The following is a 14641-nucleotide window of genomic DNA, read 5'->3' on the forward strand; positions in this document are numbered from 1 at the left end:
AATCTAAAGTCAATGTGTCCTATTATTTGAAAGGAAACTAATTAAGCCTTAATGATGATCTGAACATAATGTATAGTGACATTTACAGGCTCATTGTACCTATATAAATATCTGTGTGTGTATGTTTGTGTAGACATATATGTTTACTTAAAAACATACCCTATAAACAATTGTGAATTTAGTTCATAACTGACAACTTGACAATCCTGACAACTTGGTAGACAATTGGAAAGTTGTTTTTCCTTCATTACACTATTTAAGGAGTTTTTGCTTCATTTTTCTATAAACGCAATGCAAAATGTGTAACTTTAGCCTGCATGTATTCTTACCTTTTGAAGATCGTCTTCAAACTTTTGCTGCTGAGACAAATGCCCCAGGACTGTTCCTTCAAGGCACTGAGCATGCTCTCGGAGCTCTTCCCAGTATCTTCTTATCTGTGTCAACTTGGCTTTGATTCGAGCAGATTCCCCAGTGGTAATAAACTGAGCAAAAGACTGAGCTTCTTCTTCTAACCCTGTAATGCTGCTGATCTGACTCTCAATCTCCTGGATTGTCACCTAATATTTAAAAAAAGAAAATGACAATGCAACTGAGTAAACTTGCCTTCCTGAGACGATAAAATTACCTACAAGGAAAAATAGAAAAATTTCCTTAAGCGACATCTAAACATGCTCGGAGGGGGTGGTTGGAGAGATGAACCAGCACCTTGCTTCCTGACTATTTGAGGAGGACGCGCACATAGACAGTGTCTGCAGCACACACCACTCTGTGGTGACTGTGTTCACTGGAGAGGGAATAAAGAGAAATGCTGCTCCTGCTTGCAGTGAGATTAGCAAGAGGATATCGCTGCACCTTTTACACTATCTCCAAACACACAGAGACTTATCTGCTTACTCACTGATCAAGCACTTAAATCAATTGATTTGGGGAAACCATGTGTTCTAGGAATTCATAGGAACACTAATATTGGCATTCGATTACTTTTTCTAAAATGTTGTTGAGTATTTCATGATTTACTAACACCAAGTTTTTCTGATTGCACTCCTACTTAGAGCTAGTCTTTCCTAATCTATCCCCTGTGTTGCATGCCCGTGTTTTCCAAATATAGAATGAATTAGGACACTTGACTCCCATCCTCAGGGATCAGACATGCTAAGAAGGACCCAAGATTTGTGATCAGTTCCCATGGGCTGCTGTTGCTGCTGCTATGAGAACCACCACTTTCTTCAAAAGCTATGCACTCTTTTCAGGAAAAACTGCATACTATCATTTTAATTTGAAGCAGAAAGGATATTTTACATATAACCCAATGCATAGAATGTACCAATGGCTACTAAAATTGTGCATGCATATGTGTATGGACCCAGGGGAAGGTGTCTCTCATAAACATTGGGCTTATTCGTGTGTGAAACAATGAAATTTCTTTCTCTGAGGAAAAGGGCCACACTTGTCCAATAAACATAATGCCCCAAAACTCAAGTTTCAATTACAAATAACTTAAATGGAAAATACTGTTATGGGGGTGGGGGTGGGGAGGGGAATAAATTTGTGATTTCTAAGTGAGGCAATCAGAAATAAATTACATAGGATTGTCAGGTAGGCACCACCATTTATTCATTTTATTTTTCATATGTGTGGTATATCTAATAAATATTTGAGCATTAATGCAATCTTTCTTTTTGCTGATTTCTAAGATTATCTTACAAAAATTACTCATCAATTCAACAAATAAGTGTTGAGTGTCCTCTAAGCACTAATAATTCTTCTGGGTGCTTACAACACTACTTGCTTAAGAACTAAGAAAGTTCTTAGTTATTGGACTAATCCATGTCACCAACAAAATCATAAATGGAAACCAATCACATTGTAACAAATAGAAATTCCATCCAAGAAAAGTTGGAAGATGAATCTAGCATATGTTCTTATCATTTACCAATATCAGGAGCAGCGTGGAATGATGAACACGAATCAGCTCACAGCATTTATCTTCACAGCAATAAAAATGCTTAATTTTAATCTTAAGATTATTTTAAGATGAGAAAACTATAACAAGTTTTACATTTATTATTTATTATTTATTTATCATTTCCTGTAGTATAGCCTTCTGTTGGGAAACAGAATATGAGCCTATTAAGCCAAATTTCATAGATCTTTCCACTCTATTTTTGCTTATTTGTAGCAGATATTTTTTCCTGATATTGACATTTTAAAATATATTTTAGGTCATTTTCAAAATGCCAGTTTGGACATATTAAAATGTATTTCTAATCTGATAGTAAGAAAATCCACAAGTTACTGTTTATGCATTTAAAAATAAAATATGTAATTTTCATTTTTCCTGGAGAATAGCAAGATGATATTTGATCATTGATATATTTCAGAAGTTCTGGAATATAAATTAAAATAGCAAGGAAGGAATTATTAAAAGGATAAAAAATCTGTTAATTTTTTAAAGGGGAAATTTTGGGGACAGAACTACTTAATTGTAATATGCTCTTTTTCTAATCCACCACAGAAGACACGGCAGGCTGTGCGTGTGCCACACCATGTGTGCTTGATTGCAAAAGATGTACGATGAGCAGGGGTGATTTGTTCCACCTGTGATCTTATCTAAGTGACATTGCACCCTCCCACCTTGCACATGGTAATAACTTGTTCTGAGCCATAGTGTGAAATGTTTCCTCACCTCGGAATTTATTTTACTATATTTAAAAGAATGAAACTTCAAAGCGTTTTCCAATTCCAAAAAGAAAAAAATAAAATGAGATAAAAAGTGCCTGAATTTTAAAAATGTGTGTTGTGGAGTTACATAAAAGAAAGAACCATAAATGAGCACTGCAAGCCCACATCTTTCAGCTCATTTCTCTTAAACTGAGTGAAGTGTTTGATGATAATCTAATCACATGTTTATCTTGGCTTGGAGAGCTACTGTAACAGAACATCTCCATCCGCACCCAAGGTTATAAACGAATACATTACAGCCACCAGGTCTGATTGCTTCACCTACAGAATGTAGTGTTTTGAGCTCCCCCTTGTGGTCAGTGAGGGTAAACACCATTAATACTAATTACAACAATCCAAGTAGTTCTTAAAAAGTAATTGTAGATGATGGATACACGTCATATTTTATAAGAGAATCAAGAGAGCGCTCCATTGAGGTTAATGCAAAATCAAGAAAAAGAATAATGTAACCATAAAAATATTTTAATGATATTGCACACAATATTGATTTTGAATGCATAGGTCTGACAATATTAATACACAATTCCATGTATAAAGTATTACCCAGCGTCAGTCAAGATCTCTTAGCTTGGTTGGCATTTTGTGTGAACTTAATTTTAATTGAGTCACAGAGCAATGAAAAATTTGTCTCAGGACCAAATAGGTTTTGGTGAAATAAATGTAAGAAAGAGATCTTAAAAGCTAGACATAGATTATTAATGTAACATCCGAGCAGGTCACCTTAATTTGGCTGATCTGCATGTCCATGGCAGAGGATGAAGTTTCCAAGGCATTGAGTTCTTTCTCTTTTTCAGTTATCCAGACGGACAGGTTCTCAAAATTACTGCCAAAATGATCCCACTTGTTTTTCACCATTTCCATGGTTTTAATACTAAAATTAACCAAATTAAGTAAAAAAAAATGTAATATTTTAACAGAGAACAACAACACCAGGTGAAAAGATAGTGAAGACATTTGTGACTATTTCAAAGTTGGAAATATTTGAGGAGGAAAAAATGTACACTTGATCTGAGTAGTCAGGTCTCAAGTCTTCCTATCTCTTCTGAGAATGAGCTCTTAAGGAGGCATCATCGAGGCTGCTACAAACACAATCGCATTTTGAACAAAATATTGCTGAGTACAAGGGGGTCAAATCAGGTATAATCTAATTAAATGCTGCATGTGACCAGCACTTGCTAAGACTTATTTCAATAAACTATGCTAGAATAGATCCCAGTGTACATCATTTTTTAACAGTCCTGTTTTCAAGGACACGTTCCTCTTTCCTGTAAAGGAGAGATTCCACCATAATGCTTTATACTAAAAGATCTTTAGGAGATGTGTCCTATGAATCAAGGTAGCACTTGTGGTCTGAACCCTTGCTGCCAGGCGGGAACTGCTGCCTTTATTACAGCTACGCCTTTTGATTTAAAATCTAGAATGATTTCAGAGATTCATACATGTTTTATGGTCCTAATTCTAAAAGACTTTCATAAACTCTTTTTCATGAGCACCCTGCTTTTAGACTACATAAGTGTTATGTGTAACAAAATTTCAACTATAGATTTTGTTTGTATTAGCTACACCTATATAACCAAGTGAATATGGCTTTCAGATTAAAAAAAGAGTAGGAAACTAAGAGCATATCATTGAATTTATAAGTCCTTAGGTTAAAAAAAAAAAAAGAAAAAAGCAAATAACATCCCTGTTTACCCAAAGGCACTTGAAGACATGAAGAAAAAAGCAATGGCATCATTGATTGTCAAATTAAATGGTATTGCAATCTTAAATTTATTCCCTGGGTATGCCTAATGCTCTTAGCAGTATAGAAAATATACACTATGTTATGTTGCAAGATTTTAAATAAGATTCAAATGGGAATTCTTAATAGAAGTAGTTTCTTTTCTAGTAAACTCTAAGTTTTACTATTTCTATTACTTGATGGAAGATATTTAATATAAAGTCCTCAAAATGTTTCAAGTTATATTTGTTTCAGATAAAATATTTATCATTTTTTAAAGTTTGGGCAAATGTAAAATGTCAATTTCAAGGTGTTAATATTATAAAAAAACAATTTTTACATTTAAAATCCACCTTAGAAAGATGTCCTATTTCTTAAGAATAATAGATTATGTGTCCTTAATTTGAAACTACACAGAAGTATTTAGCCATATAATTTGGGGGAATATTGGACTCATAAGTTTATCCCCTGCAAACTTTTAAAAATATGTTGTTATCTATAGCAGGATATTAATAGGTTCAACTGCTATTTGTTTCTTTTCACATAAAGTAACATTAATGTTTAAAAATAAAATAGATTTTTAAAGTTAATTTCTGAAAAAGCATGTCAGACAGTGACAATTTGAATCCCGAGGCACTGTAAGTAAGCTTATGAGCTTTGAATTGGAGACATTTGGTCTATGTGATGTGTGTTTAGGCCTAGATCTACACTACCGAAATATCTCCCCTTCCTTCTAACTGGTGACAGCAGAATAATAGAGTTTTAAAAAAGTAAAATATTGGCATTTTCTCTAGATTTTGTCTACAATGTACAAAGGCCACAGAATGGAATCAATATGGCTTTCTTGTGAACAAAATCAGTTTAAGATGTTAATGCCACATCCCTTACATATTTTTGTTTTGTTACAGATACTGGTTCCTGTGTTGAGGATACTTTCTTTTGAACTGTGAATCATATCTCAAGACATGCTGAAATACACAGACACTTTGAGATCTTAAAAGACGGTTTTAAAAACAAGACACAGGGAAGACTGCATTAAGCTTTATCTCAGAGAAGAAAGCTTAGGACTGGTGAAGCACATACTCTTCTTCAAGCGTGTCTTCTAGTTTTTTGACCTGCTCTTTGATTGACGCAGCCTGTTGCTGAAGCAATTGCTTATTCTTGGGCCCCAGTGGTATCTCTGAAGCTTCCTTAACCAGGTTCTCAGCCTGGATTGCAATACTTTCTGTCCGCTTAGAAAATTCCTAGGAGAAAGATATTAGAGCCATTAGATCCACATTTTATACTCTTTAACCCTGTCCTCAAGGAAATTGCAATATTGTGAATAGTCTTCCCCAGAATAGAGGGGCAGCTGACTGGCAGGATTTATACATAAATAGATTTATGTTGTTCTGAACAATAAAACTGATTTTTATATGGTCAATTTAGACACTTCACTATTTTTTCTCTATCTTATATAAACAACCAGTTCTATCTTCACAGTTACCCAGCAGTCCTCTTAGAAAATCTTTTCTCCCCTATTTCCTCCTTTGACTTATTGTTTAGAATTCTGAGCTATATTATAGTAGTTAACTTATCCATACGTATGTTGATTTATTACAGGCCAGCTCACAAAATGATCAACAGTGATCAGTTCTTCAATCATACAGATAATAACTTGTTAATACAATTGAGGAAAATCTCAAACAACGCAGAATACCAGTGATCTTTCCTGTACAGAAACGCCAGAAAGGTTTTGTTTACTAGTTCCCTGAAAAGAGATATAATCTGATCTCAATGCTGTTAAATCTTATTTTTTTTCCAATGCATATGCAACATGACAGAAAGAAGGTGAGTTTTCAACCCTTCAAATCTGGGCTAGAATCCCAGATGTGCTAATCACTGGTTGTTTTTCCATGTAAATGCAGATGATTGTGCTTGTCTTGAAAGGGTACTCTCAGCATTCCATTAGCAAATTCATTTTTAAGTACCCTACACTCTGGCAGGTACCAATTATCATTTTTATGTCCTTCATATAAAATTGAAGAAAATGGTTTATTAATTCTATTTAGGGATTTTCAATGATTCTGAGCTATTTTAATTCAAAAGTTAATTTAATATGCATGAGGCCCTGGTAAACTTTAGATGTTATCTGAATTTTGTCAGGTAAATAATGTGGAATACTAGATTAGAGAAGGTAAATCCAGTGATAATCTTGAATGAAGAAAATCAGTGTCTCAATTCTTCTCATGTAAGAAAAACTCACAGGAGCTTTATGATTTTGATCATCAACTTACCTTCCTAAATAGGTAATGTAGAAAACCAACATAAATATTTGTAAAAAGTCAGATTTTTCACCCAGCATCTCCCAGAATGATTATAAAACGATAGTTACACAGCACAACAAATCCCACATTACCTACAACCATAATGCACCAATAAAAAACGTGGAAAAAAGTTACTACTAAATACTATTTAAGCTTCCTATTTAAAAGATGTATTGTCCTCACAGAAATATCAATGTCACTTCACAGAAGTAGCCTGCAATTCAAGAGAATAAAATTGACTAAGCACCGCCTCCTTATGGAAGAGAGCTTTATAGTATCCTAAAATATGATTTTTGCTGATGTCACAACATTAAATTCTATACTTAAAAGAACCCACCATTACCATCTGTGAACTCACAGTCATTTTAGAGTCAATTGTAAAGTCTAAAAATCTCAGCATAATCTCCAATTCCCATGAAAAGAATCAGAGGTACAAAATAGTGTCCCCCAAGCCTGAAAGAACCCAAGGAAAGTAATGTTTGAAAATGCTTATTTTGTTCTTAGAGTATTTTGTGCAAACTATGTGTAGGGAAATACAATGGAGAGGAATTCAAAGAGCAGAGTGACATCTATAAGAAAAATGTGAAGCAAAAATGGAATAGCATTGTAAGGCTCATTGCCAAGTCCTAAGCAGGCAGAGGAGTGGTCGTGGGAAGCAAGGGGAGAGTATGATTTGCATCAGAGAAAGTGCAGTTGAAGCCAGGTTCTGTCCTTCACTAACTGAGTGACCCTGAGACCTGAAAAACTCTGAATTCTCAACTCCTGGCCAATAAAGCCATGCCTTGTAATGCAGATTCAATCTGACCGTGTTGTGGACACCCTCCAATACACTGGGGCCTAGAGGGCACAGCCACTCCAGGACTGTCACATAGAATACAGGTCGCAATATCAGTGCAAAGTGAGCACAGAAGGAGAGGAGAACAGTTATCCCAGATTACACACGCTCCTTTGGCAGAGGACATAAACACATAGAGAAGCCACTCGGTTTTTGAATGAAAATGTAACACAGTACCTTAGAGTGCAGGCTTTGGATAGAGATCTTTAGGGTTTGAATCCTAATGTTCCTTAGTGATCAGGAGGTCAGGGACAACTTTGTGCCTTAGGTATCCCTATTTATACAAGAGGATTAATAATGAGGCCTGTTTGTCAGGAATGTTTTAAGAATCACCAAGTGATAAGGCCCGCATAGATGACAGACTTAATAAACATTACTGCAAATTATTAAATCACTCCAAAACTGTGGAAGATCACGGAGGATGAAGGAGAATTTTGATAATAAGACTAAAAATATGGCCTGTGTTTCATCTTTAGGCACTTTAACTGATCCTCGGGGATGACACAAGTGAAGTCACAGGGCTGGATTTCCCTGGAGGGAACCACCTATGGAAATCAATCCAGTAAGCATCTTTGTGTTTATAAAAGACATCTAATATACAATTTGGATACATAAAGTAATTGAAATTTAAAAATAAATTTTAAACAATTTTCTCTTTAAATGGCTAATGAAAACTGAAGAATCGAAAGTCTCCGGCCTTATAAAACTTCACACTCCTTAATAAATTAATAATAGGAGAAATGACATAAAATTAGCAGTATGAGACAGAGAAGCTTTTCCTAAGAAAACAGAAGCACAGGGGTTTCCTTGCTAAAGGTTGGGAAAGTATGGCCGCCAGGTCTTTCCCTGATACACTGGCTAATCCATGGTTTCATTAATTCAGCCTTTCCCTCTCTTATCCTTTCTCCTCCTCTCTTTCTCTTCCTTCTTTCCAAAGACATAGAAAAATATTTATTTTGGAAACGAACTGCACACTCAACTGCACCTCACACTATCACAAGAGGATAAACAAGAAAACACACTTTTGGGGGAAACAATATAAACAAGAAACACACTTTTGGGGGAAATGGCAGCCACCTTAAATGAGAAGCCTTAATCCTGTCTTTCTATAAACCTCAACTTGGCATAGTAGCAACCAAAAAAGCCCGAACGACTCCTCTAAATGCTTCATGCGAATGTATTGGCCTGCTCTAAATACCCAAGGTATTTGTGCTTCCATGTTAAAAACACTAAGTACACTCCTAACTGCTCTCTTTGATACCCAGCTGGAATATCAAACTCACTGTGCCCAAAATTGAGTTGGATCTTGCCCCACTAACACTCCTTCCAATTCCCCTACTTGCTCTCGTTATCTGGTCAGGCCCCAAACCTGGTGCTTCATATTCTTTTCCTCTGCTCTATCCAGATACTTTCTCTACATTAGTGTCAACTTCACCTTATCTTGTGTACCTGATCCCATGCATTCACTGCCCCTACCACCTTAATTCCCATTCTAACTCCCAGGTGCCCATATGTAGTAACTTTCTAACTGAATCCCAGTCTTTCACCCTTTCAATCAGTTTTCTTCATCTACTTAGAAACTCATCTCCCTAAAGCACAGCTCTGGTTGTGTGACTTTTTCTCAAAAATCTTCAAAGGCTCCAGCTCCATGTTTCCTAGAGAAAAAAGTTATAGCTCTTCTAGGACTATCTGATATTGCCCAGTTTTGCTATGCAAATTCTCATTGCTTTATCTACTTCACCATACAGGATCCTGGTGTCCAGCACTCTGACACCCCATGCAGTTTCCCTTCCTAGGAATTTCTCTCTGTTCTAAGCTCCAAGCTCAGCTTTCCTAAGGTCCCCTGCCCTTTGCATTTCAGATTCAAATATCATTACCTCAATAATTTTAAAAATATACATATCTGTTAGTGAATTAACCATTTCTCAATTTCTTGAAAAACTTCACCTAGATCTTAATGTTTAAATCCTACTTACGTTTTCATTTCCCAATATGTCAAAGAGTAAATAACAACTACTGATTAAATAATAATAAATAATAGAAATAATGGAGGATAAATAGTATGTTCATTGTAATAATGAGCACCAAGGAACCATGTGGTACTATTGATATACCTTTGTCTGTTCCAGTTCTGAAGATAAGCTTTCCAAACTGCTAAAACTCAGGAAGCGTTCATGGCTGGAACCAGTTTGAAAAAGGTATCTGACCACTGTCTCTTTGTTTGTCTCAAATCGCTCCCATTTCCTTAAGGTGACCTTAAATTCGAACAAAAAAATACATACATATATTACCAAAGTGTTTGGAAAAATACTGCTATATTTTCATTCATTCTCTAAACTGTCAACTTCCAGTGAATTTTCAGTTTAAATTTCACATAATCTCACTGAGTAAAGATGATTCCAAACCCAGTGTGGTGGTACACCTGTAATCCCAGCTACCTGAGAGGAGAAGGCAAGTTCCAGGCCAGTCTGGGCAACTTAGCAAGGCCGTGTCTCAAAATAAAAAAATAAAAAGGATGAAGCTTAGTGGCAGAGTGCATCTGTACCATGTGCAAAAAAGAGGATCCTAGTTTTTTCTGTAAGATTTTTTTTTTTTTTCTGGGCCTCATGGTCTTTATCGAAACAGGGCACACAGACTAGATGGTTTCTGAGTCTCCCATCAGTTGTAACATCCTACCCATTAGCAGAAAGGAAGGATGGAGGGGGGTGAGGTGGGGAGGAAGAGAAGTGAGCAGGTGACAACCTCAAACTGTTTTTAAGGGAACCTGTCTACATCTCTATAAAGCATAGAGGTGCTTAAAGGAGTAGCTGCTGGACTGCCTGAAGAGTGAAACATATAATCAGATGTTGGATTCAGGCAGGTGTGGATCAAATCCTGGCTCATCATTGATCACTGCTGTGTGACATGGGGCCAAGTCCCCAAAGTCTTCTTAGGAAACTGCCATATTTTCATTCACTGCTGTATCGACAAACTCTTCCACACTGGCAAAGTGTGCTGACTTCAGGCCTCATAAGGCTGATCTGCTGATGCAAAGAGGCAGTTCATGTGAAGAATTTAACAGATGTTGGAGGATCAGAGGCAGAAGCAAAGGTTTGCTCCTGCTGATAGGAGACATAATTGGACGTCAACACAACTTAGGTCTCTACCAAAATGGCCCCAAGTGACCGGCCCTACCTGGATGCGGCGTTCCTGCCTCTCCCTGCCCTGCTCCACACTGGCCAGGGTGCTCTCTAGCTTCTGAAGCTCCTCCCGGCCAGGGCCAGCCAGCCCGCCTTCTGTCTGCTGCGTCTCCGCCATCTGCTGCTGTAGGTCCCTCTTCTTGGCTGAGATCATCTTCATCTTTTGCTGGAAGAAGTTGTTCAATAGATGGATGTAAAATTCACTCTCTCGGCAGCTAAGCTAAGCTGGGCCACAGCACCCACACTTATCAGAAGTACAGAAAAGTAGGGCCTTGTGCAGCACAGTCCTACACCGTTTTAAAGTGAAGTTTAACAGTTAAAACAGTAAGAATGGGGGCTTTGTGTTAAACTAAGGTGGGCATTTTACATAAATATTTTATGTTTTTAATGGTAAATATAGCAATAATTTGGTTTTATGTTTTAATTGTGTGAAATTTGGACAACATTTAACATTTGGGGCAATACTTCAGAAAAAAATGTGGCTAAACAGTGCATTTGTCATGACTCCTCTTAATCCTTTTCAGCTGAAAAACCTGTAGTTCCAATTCTTCTGTTATCATTGATACTGTAAAAATGCAGATATTAAGATATTTCCTTCTGGGTGTATTATAAATAGTTTATGTGCTGAGATATTTTGAGGAAAGTTGTGCTTTAAAAGAAAACTTTTCACTGAAGTATAATCCTCAAACAGAATAGCACACAGATCTCAAGTGTACAGCTTGAGTATACCTGCCCACAGAAACAAGTACCTGGTACAGGAAATAAGAGAAGAGCTTGAAAATACTAATATGTATATTATACATATATTGATATTATACATATATATCTGCAATCTTACTTTTCTCTGAATTAAAGTAAACAGAAAACCAAATAATTTTACAACATCGAAGACAATGTAAAACAAAACATTGTTTTCTAGTCTCAGGCTTTGTATAATTATTAAATAAATTTATAAAGATTAGAGGTTGCTATTTTACACATACTTTTAATCAATTCCATTTTTGTATATATGGAAATTTGTCATTAAGTATTTTATTTTTATGAATAAAGTATTTATTTATATCAATCATATCTCCATTTATATTGAGTTTGACAAGTAATACATTCCATTTATGAGTATATTTTAATGTCCACTACCAGACTGTCAGGAAATAAGTTGATTGTTTATTGTCAGAGTCTGGGGGGATAGTTCAGTGGTAGAAAGGCTGCTTAGCAGGCATGAGGCCCTGGCTTCAATCTCTAGCACACACACACACCGTACACACACAATATTTATTATCAGTATACATACTAGATTCCTTAACTTCTAGTTGTGATTCTTTATAAGTGTATATTCTCCTGAAAAGTCTGATACTTCAAAGAAATTATGTATTTAAACTAAAACGTGTTTGAAGTGGTAAAATGAAGACCTGTTTTAACATAATGAAAAGAGAATAGTGATCTCAAATCTGAAGCAATTTGTGTCTCTGTGATTTCTTCTATTATGAAAAGTACAATTTAGCCAGCTTCATGTAAATTTTTGCACCTAAATCAATTTACTCTCCACACTATTCCTTGAAATTTTTGATGTCATCAAATCATTCTTTCTAGGAATTTTCTTGGAGGATATTCTGAATTATCTAACATTTAGCAGAGAGAATAGAAAACATAAGTGCCGTATTGTTAAAGCCATTCAGCCAGGTTCCTTCCCTTCCTTCTTCTCCCCATCTCCTAGCCCAAGACATACTCTTATTTATCTCTCTGGTCTGCAGGGTTAGAGGGCATTTCTACCTGGTGATGAAGAAGTAATTGCTGTGCTTCAAACAGATTTTCAGTGTCCAAGATCTTCTCAGCTTGTTCCTGGACTTCTTGAGAGCCAGAAATTAATTCTTCAAGGGAACTTTTTACAATTTCTTTGTACTGAACACAGTCCCCAAAGTTGCTTAACATCTTTTCAACCTAGATTTAAAAAAAAAGTAGAGTAAATCTTAGGTTACTTTGTGAAATTCATGTAATACTATTTTGAAGTATGATCAACAAATTAACACAGCATATATCTACTATGTACAAAGCGATTCCTTGATAAATGTACACATTGAGAAATGACTTCACCAATCAAGCCAATTAACCTATCTACCAACTCATACATTTAGTTTTCTGTGTGTGAAAGAACATTTTGGGTTTATCCTCTTAGAAAATTTCAAGGGCATAACATAACATGATTAACTATGGTGATCATATGGCACTGGATCTCCAGAATTTATTCATCTTATAATTTAAAGTGCATACCCTTTGATCAAAATAATCCAATTAAATTCCATGAATTTTTACATATTTTAAGAGTATACATACTGTCAGAATAACTAAAAATATATTCATAGATTCCTAATTTTATTCTTTCACATATTTTGAAGCTTATTTAATTATTATTAAACCACATAGCCACTTGTAGAAACTGCAAGTTTCAGTTGATTTGGTGCTTTCTGCCATATTAAAAACCTAATTTAAATACAAAAAAAAAGGAAAAAAAAATCAATTTCTTTGTATTTAGCAGTCAAAGCAGGATACTAAAACAATCCATTAAACATATCATGTGCCGGTTCTCTCTAATTATAATCTCATGACTAATACCTATTTGTAACATTGCTTTACATAGAGTTCATCCTATTTATTAAATGAGAAAACAATTGTTGAGAAGAAAAAGAATTGAAGAGTATTTGTTAAAAATGTACCTCCAATATTTCTAAATAAAACATAAATATAATTCCGAATTTTGTTGTTGGTTAGCTAATTCCCTTCCTCGCCATTTTCCTGAGTTTTAACTTTCTGTCTGATGTCTGCTTTCCCTAGATTGACCTAGAGCTTCTGTTTTCTCGATCTTCACATAGATCACTGGTTTCAGAGTTGATGGTCATCTGTCTTCCATGGAAGCCTTCCAGTTCGTCTTTCTCTTCTCCTATTTATTTTTCTTTGACCCTCTCTGGTCTGAGTTTGTCCATGTCACTTGGAGGATGCTCTTCTCTAAACAAGCCGCAATGAGAACCTGGGAGAGCCACAAACTCCAGATCTCAGCCTAGATCATCAGCTCTGTTGAGAGCAGTAACTCTTCATGTCACCCTACGAATCCACCCACAGCCTTTCCTTCTTACACAGACAATTGCAAATGTTCCTGTTCAGCATTAATTTAAACATTAAGTGGTTTGTTATCAAAGGAAGGACCTGGTTGTGCCCAGTCCATTTTCTTATTTAAGTCTACTTAATCAGAATGTGTTTTTCTCCATTCTTCTTTTGTTTCCACTAAGTGATTAAGTAGAAAAAAGATTGCTAAGAAAAATTATGCAGAAGCTTAAGCTAGATGAGTGTGCAAAGAATTAACATCTGTGCAAGCAGACGTTAGAGGTGGCCTGTCGCTAAGTCCCACGGACTTCACTAAGAGAACACTTAGGGAAAAAGCAAATTGCTTCATGAAATCTGACAAAAAACAATTAATAATTTTAAAGGTCGCCACATGTTTTGTGGGGGAGGAGCACATGATGTCACTGAAAGTCACTGTTAGATCTTGGCTCCAAGATCACCTTCAATATTCTAACTTTCTAAACTGTTGTTCCTTTTGCTGTCTTCACTAAAGAAAGAGCAGGAGGGCAAGGGTCAAATTTTCACCTAGAGTATTGTAGTGGTAACTAACTAAACTTGTCCATTGCTATGGAAGATGGGTCATCAAAGCTTTGAATCAAAGCGTTGAAATAGCTTACGTTCAATAATGCTATTTTCAATTTGTTCAAGATTCTTAAGAAAACTGTAATTTATATATATTTATAATTTTATAATTATATCAAATTTGTAATTTGATACAATTTATATATCAAAATCTTCACATCAA

The 14641-nt window shown here is 35.7% G+C and overlaps 1 protein-coding gene across 14 annotated transcripts in view; it reads right to left on the reverse strand.

Moving 5' to 3' along the window:
* The window catches only part of Syne1 (spectrin repeat containing nuclear envelope protein 1), a 428383-nt gene that overhangs the window by 255078 nt on the left and 158664 nt on the right, over window positions 1-14641 (reverse strand). For all 14 annotated transcript variants that reach the window (XM_058573624.1, XM_058573630.1, XM_058573631.1 and 11 more), the window contains 6 exons: window positions 12553-12720; window positions 10778-10948; window positions 9718-9858; window positions 5546-5706; window positions 3458-3613; window positions 330-552 (listed from right to left, as the gene is read on the reverse strand). In XM_058573624.1, coding sequence (XP_058429607.1) covers window positions 330-552; window positions 3458-3613; window positions 5546-5706; window positions 9718-9858; window positions 10778-10948; window positions 12553-12720 — 1020 coding nt within the window. The remainder of the gene's footprint in view (window positions 1-329; window positions 553-3457; window positions 3614-5545; window positions 5707-9717; window positions 9859-10777; window positions 10949-12552; window positions 12721-14641) is intronic.

The sequence above is a fragment of the Marmota monax genome, unplaced genomic scaffold (genome assembly GCF_021218885.2).
Source record: "Marmota monax isolate L192 unplaced genomic scaffold, Marmota_monax_Labrador192_F-V1.1 WCK01_AAM20220418_F8-fsc00114, whole genome shotgun sequence".
Classification (NCBI taxonomy): domain Eukaryota; kingdom Metazoa; phylum Chordata; class Mammalia; order Rodentia; family Sciuridae; genus Marmota; species Marmota monax.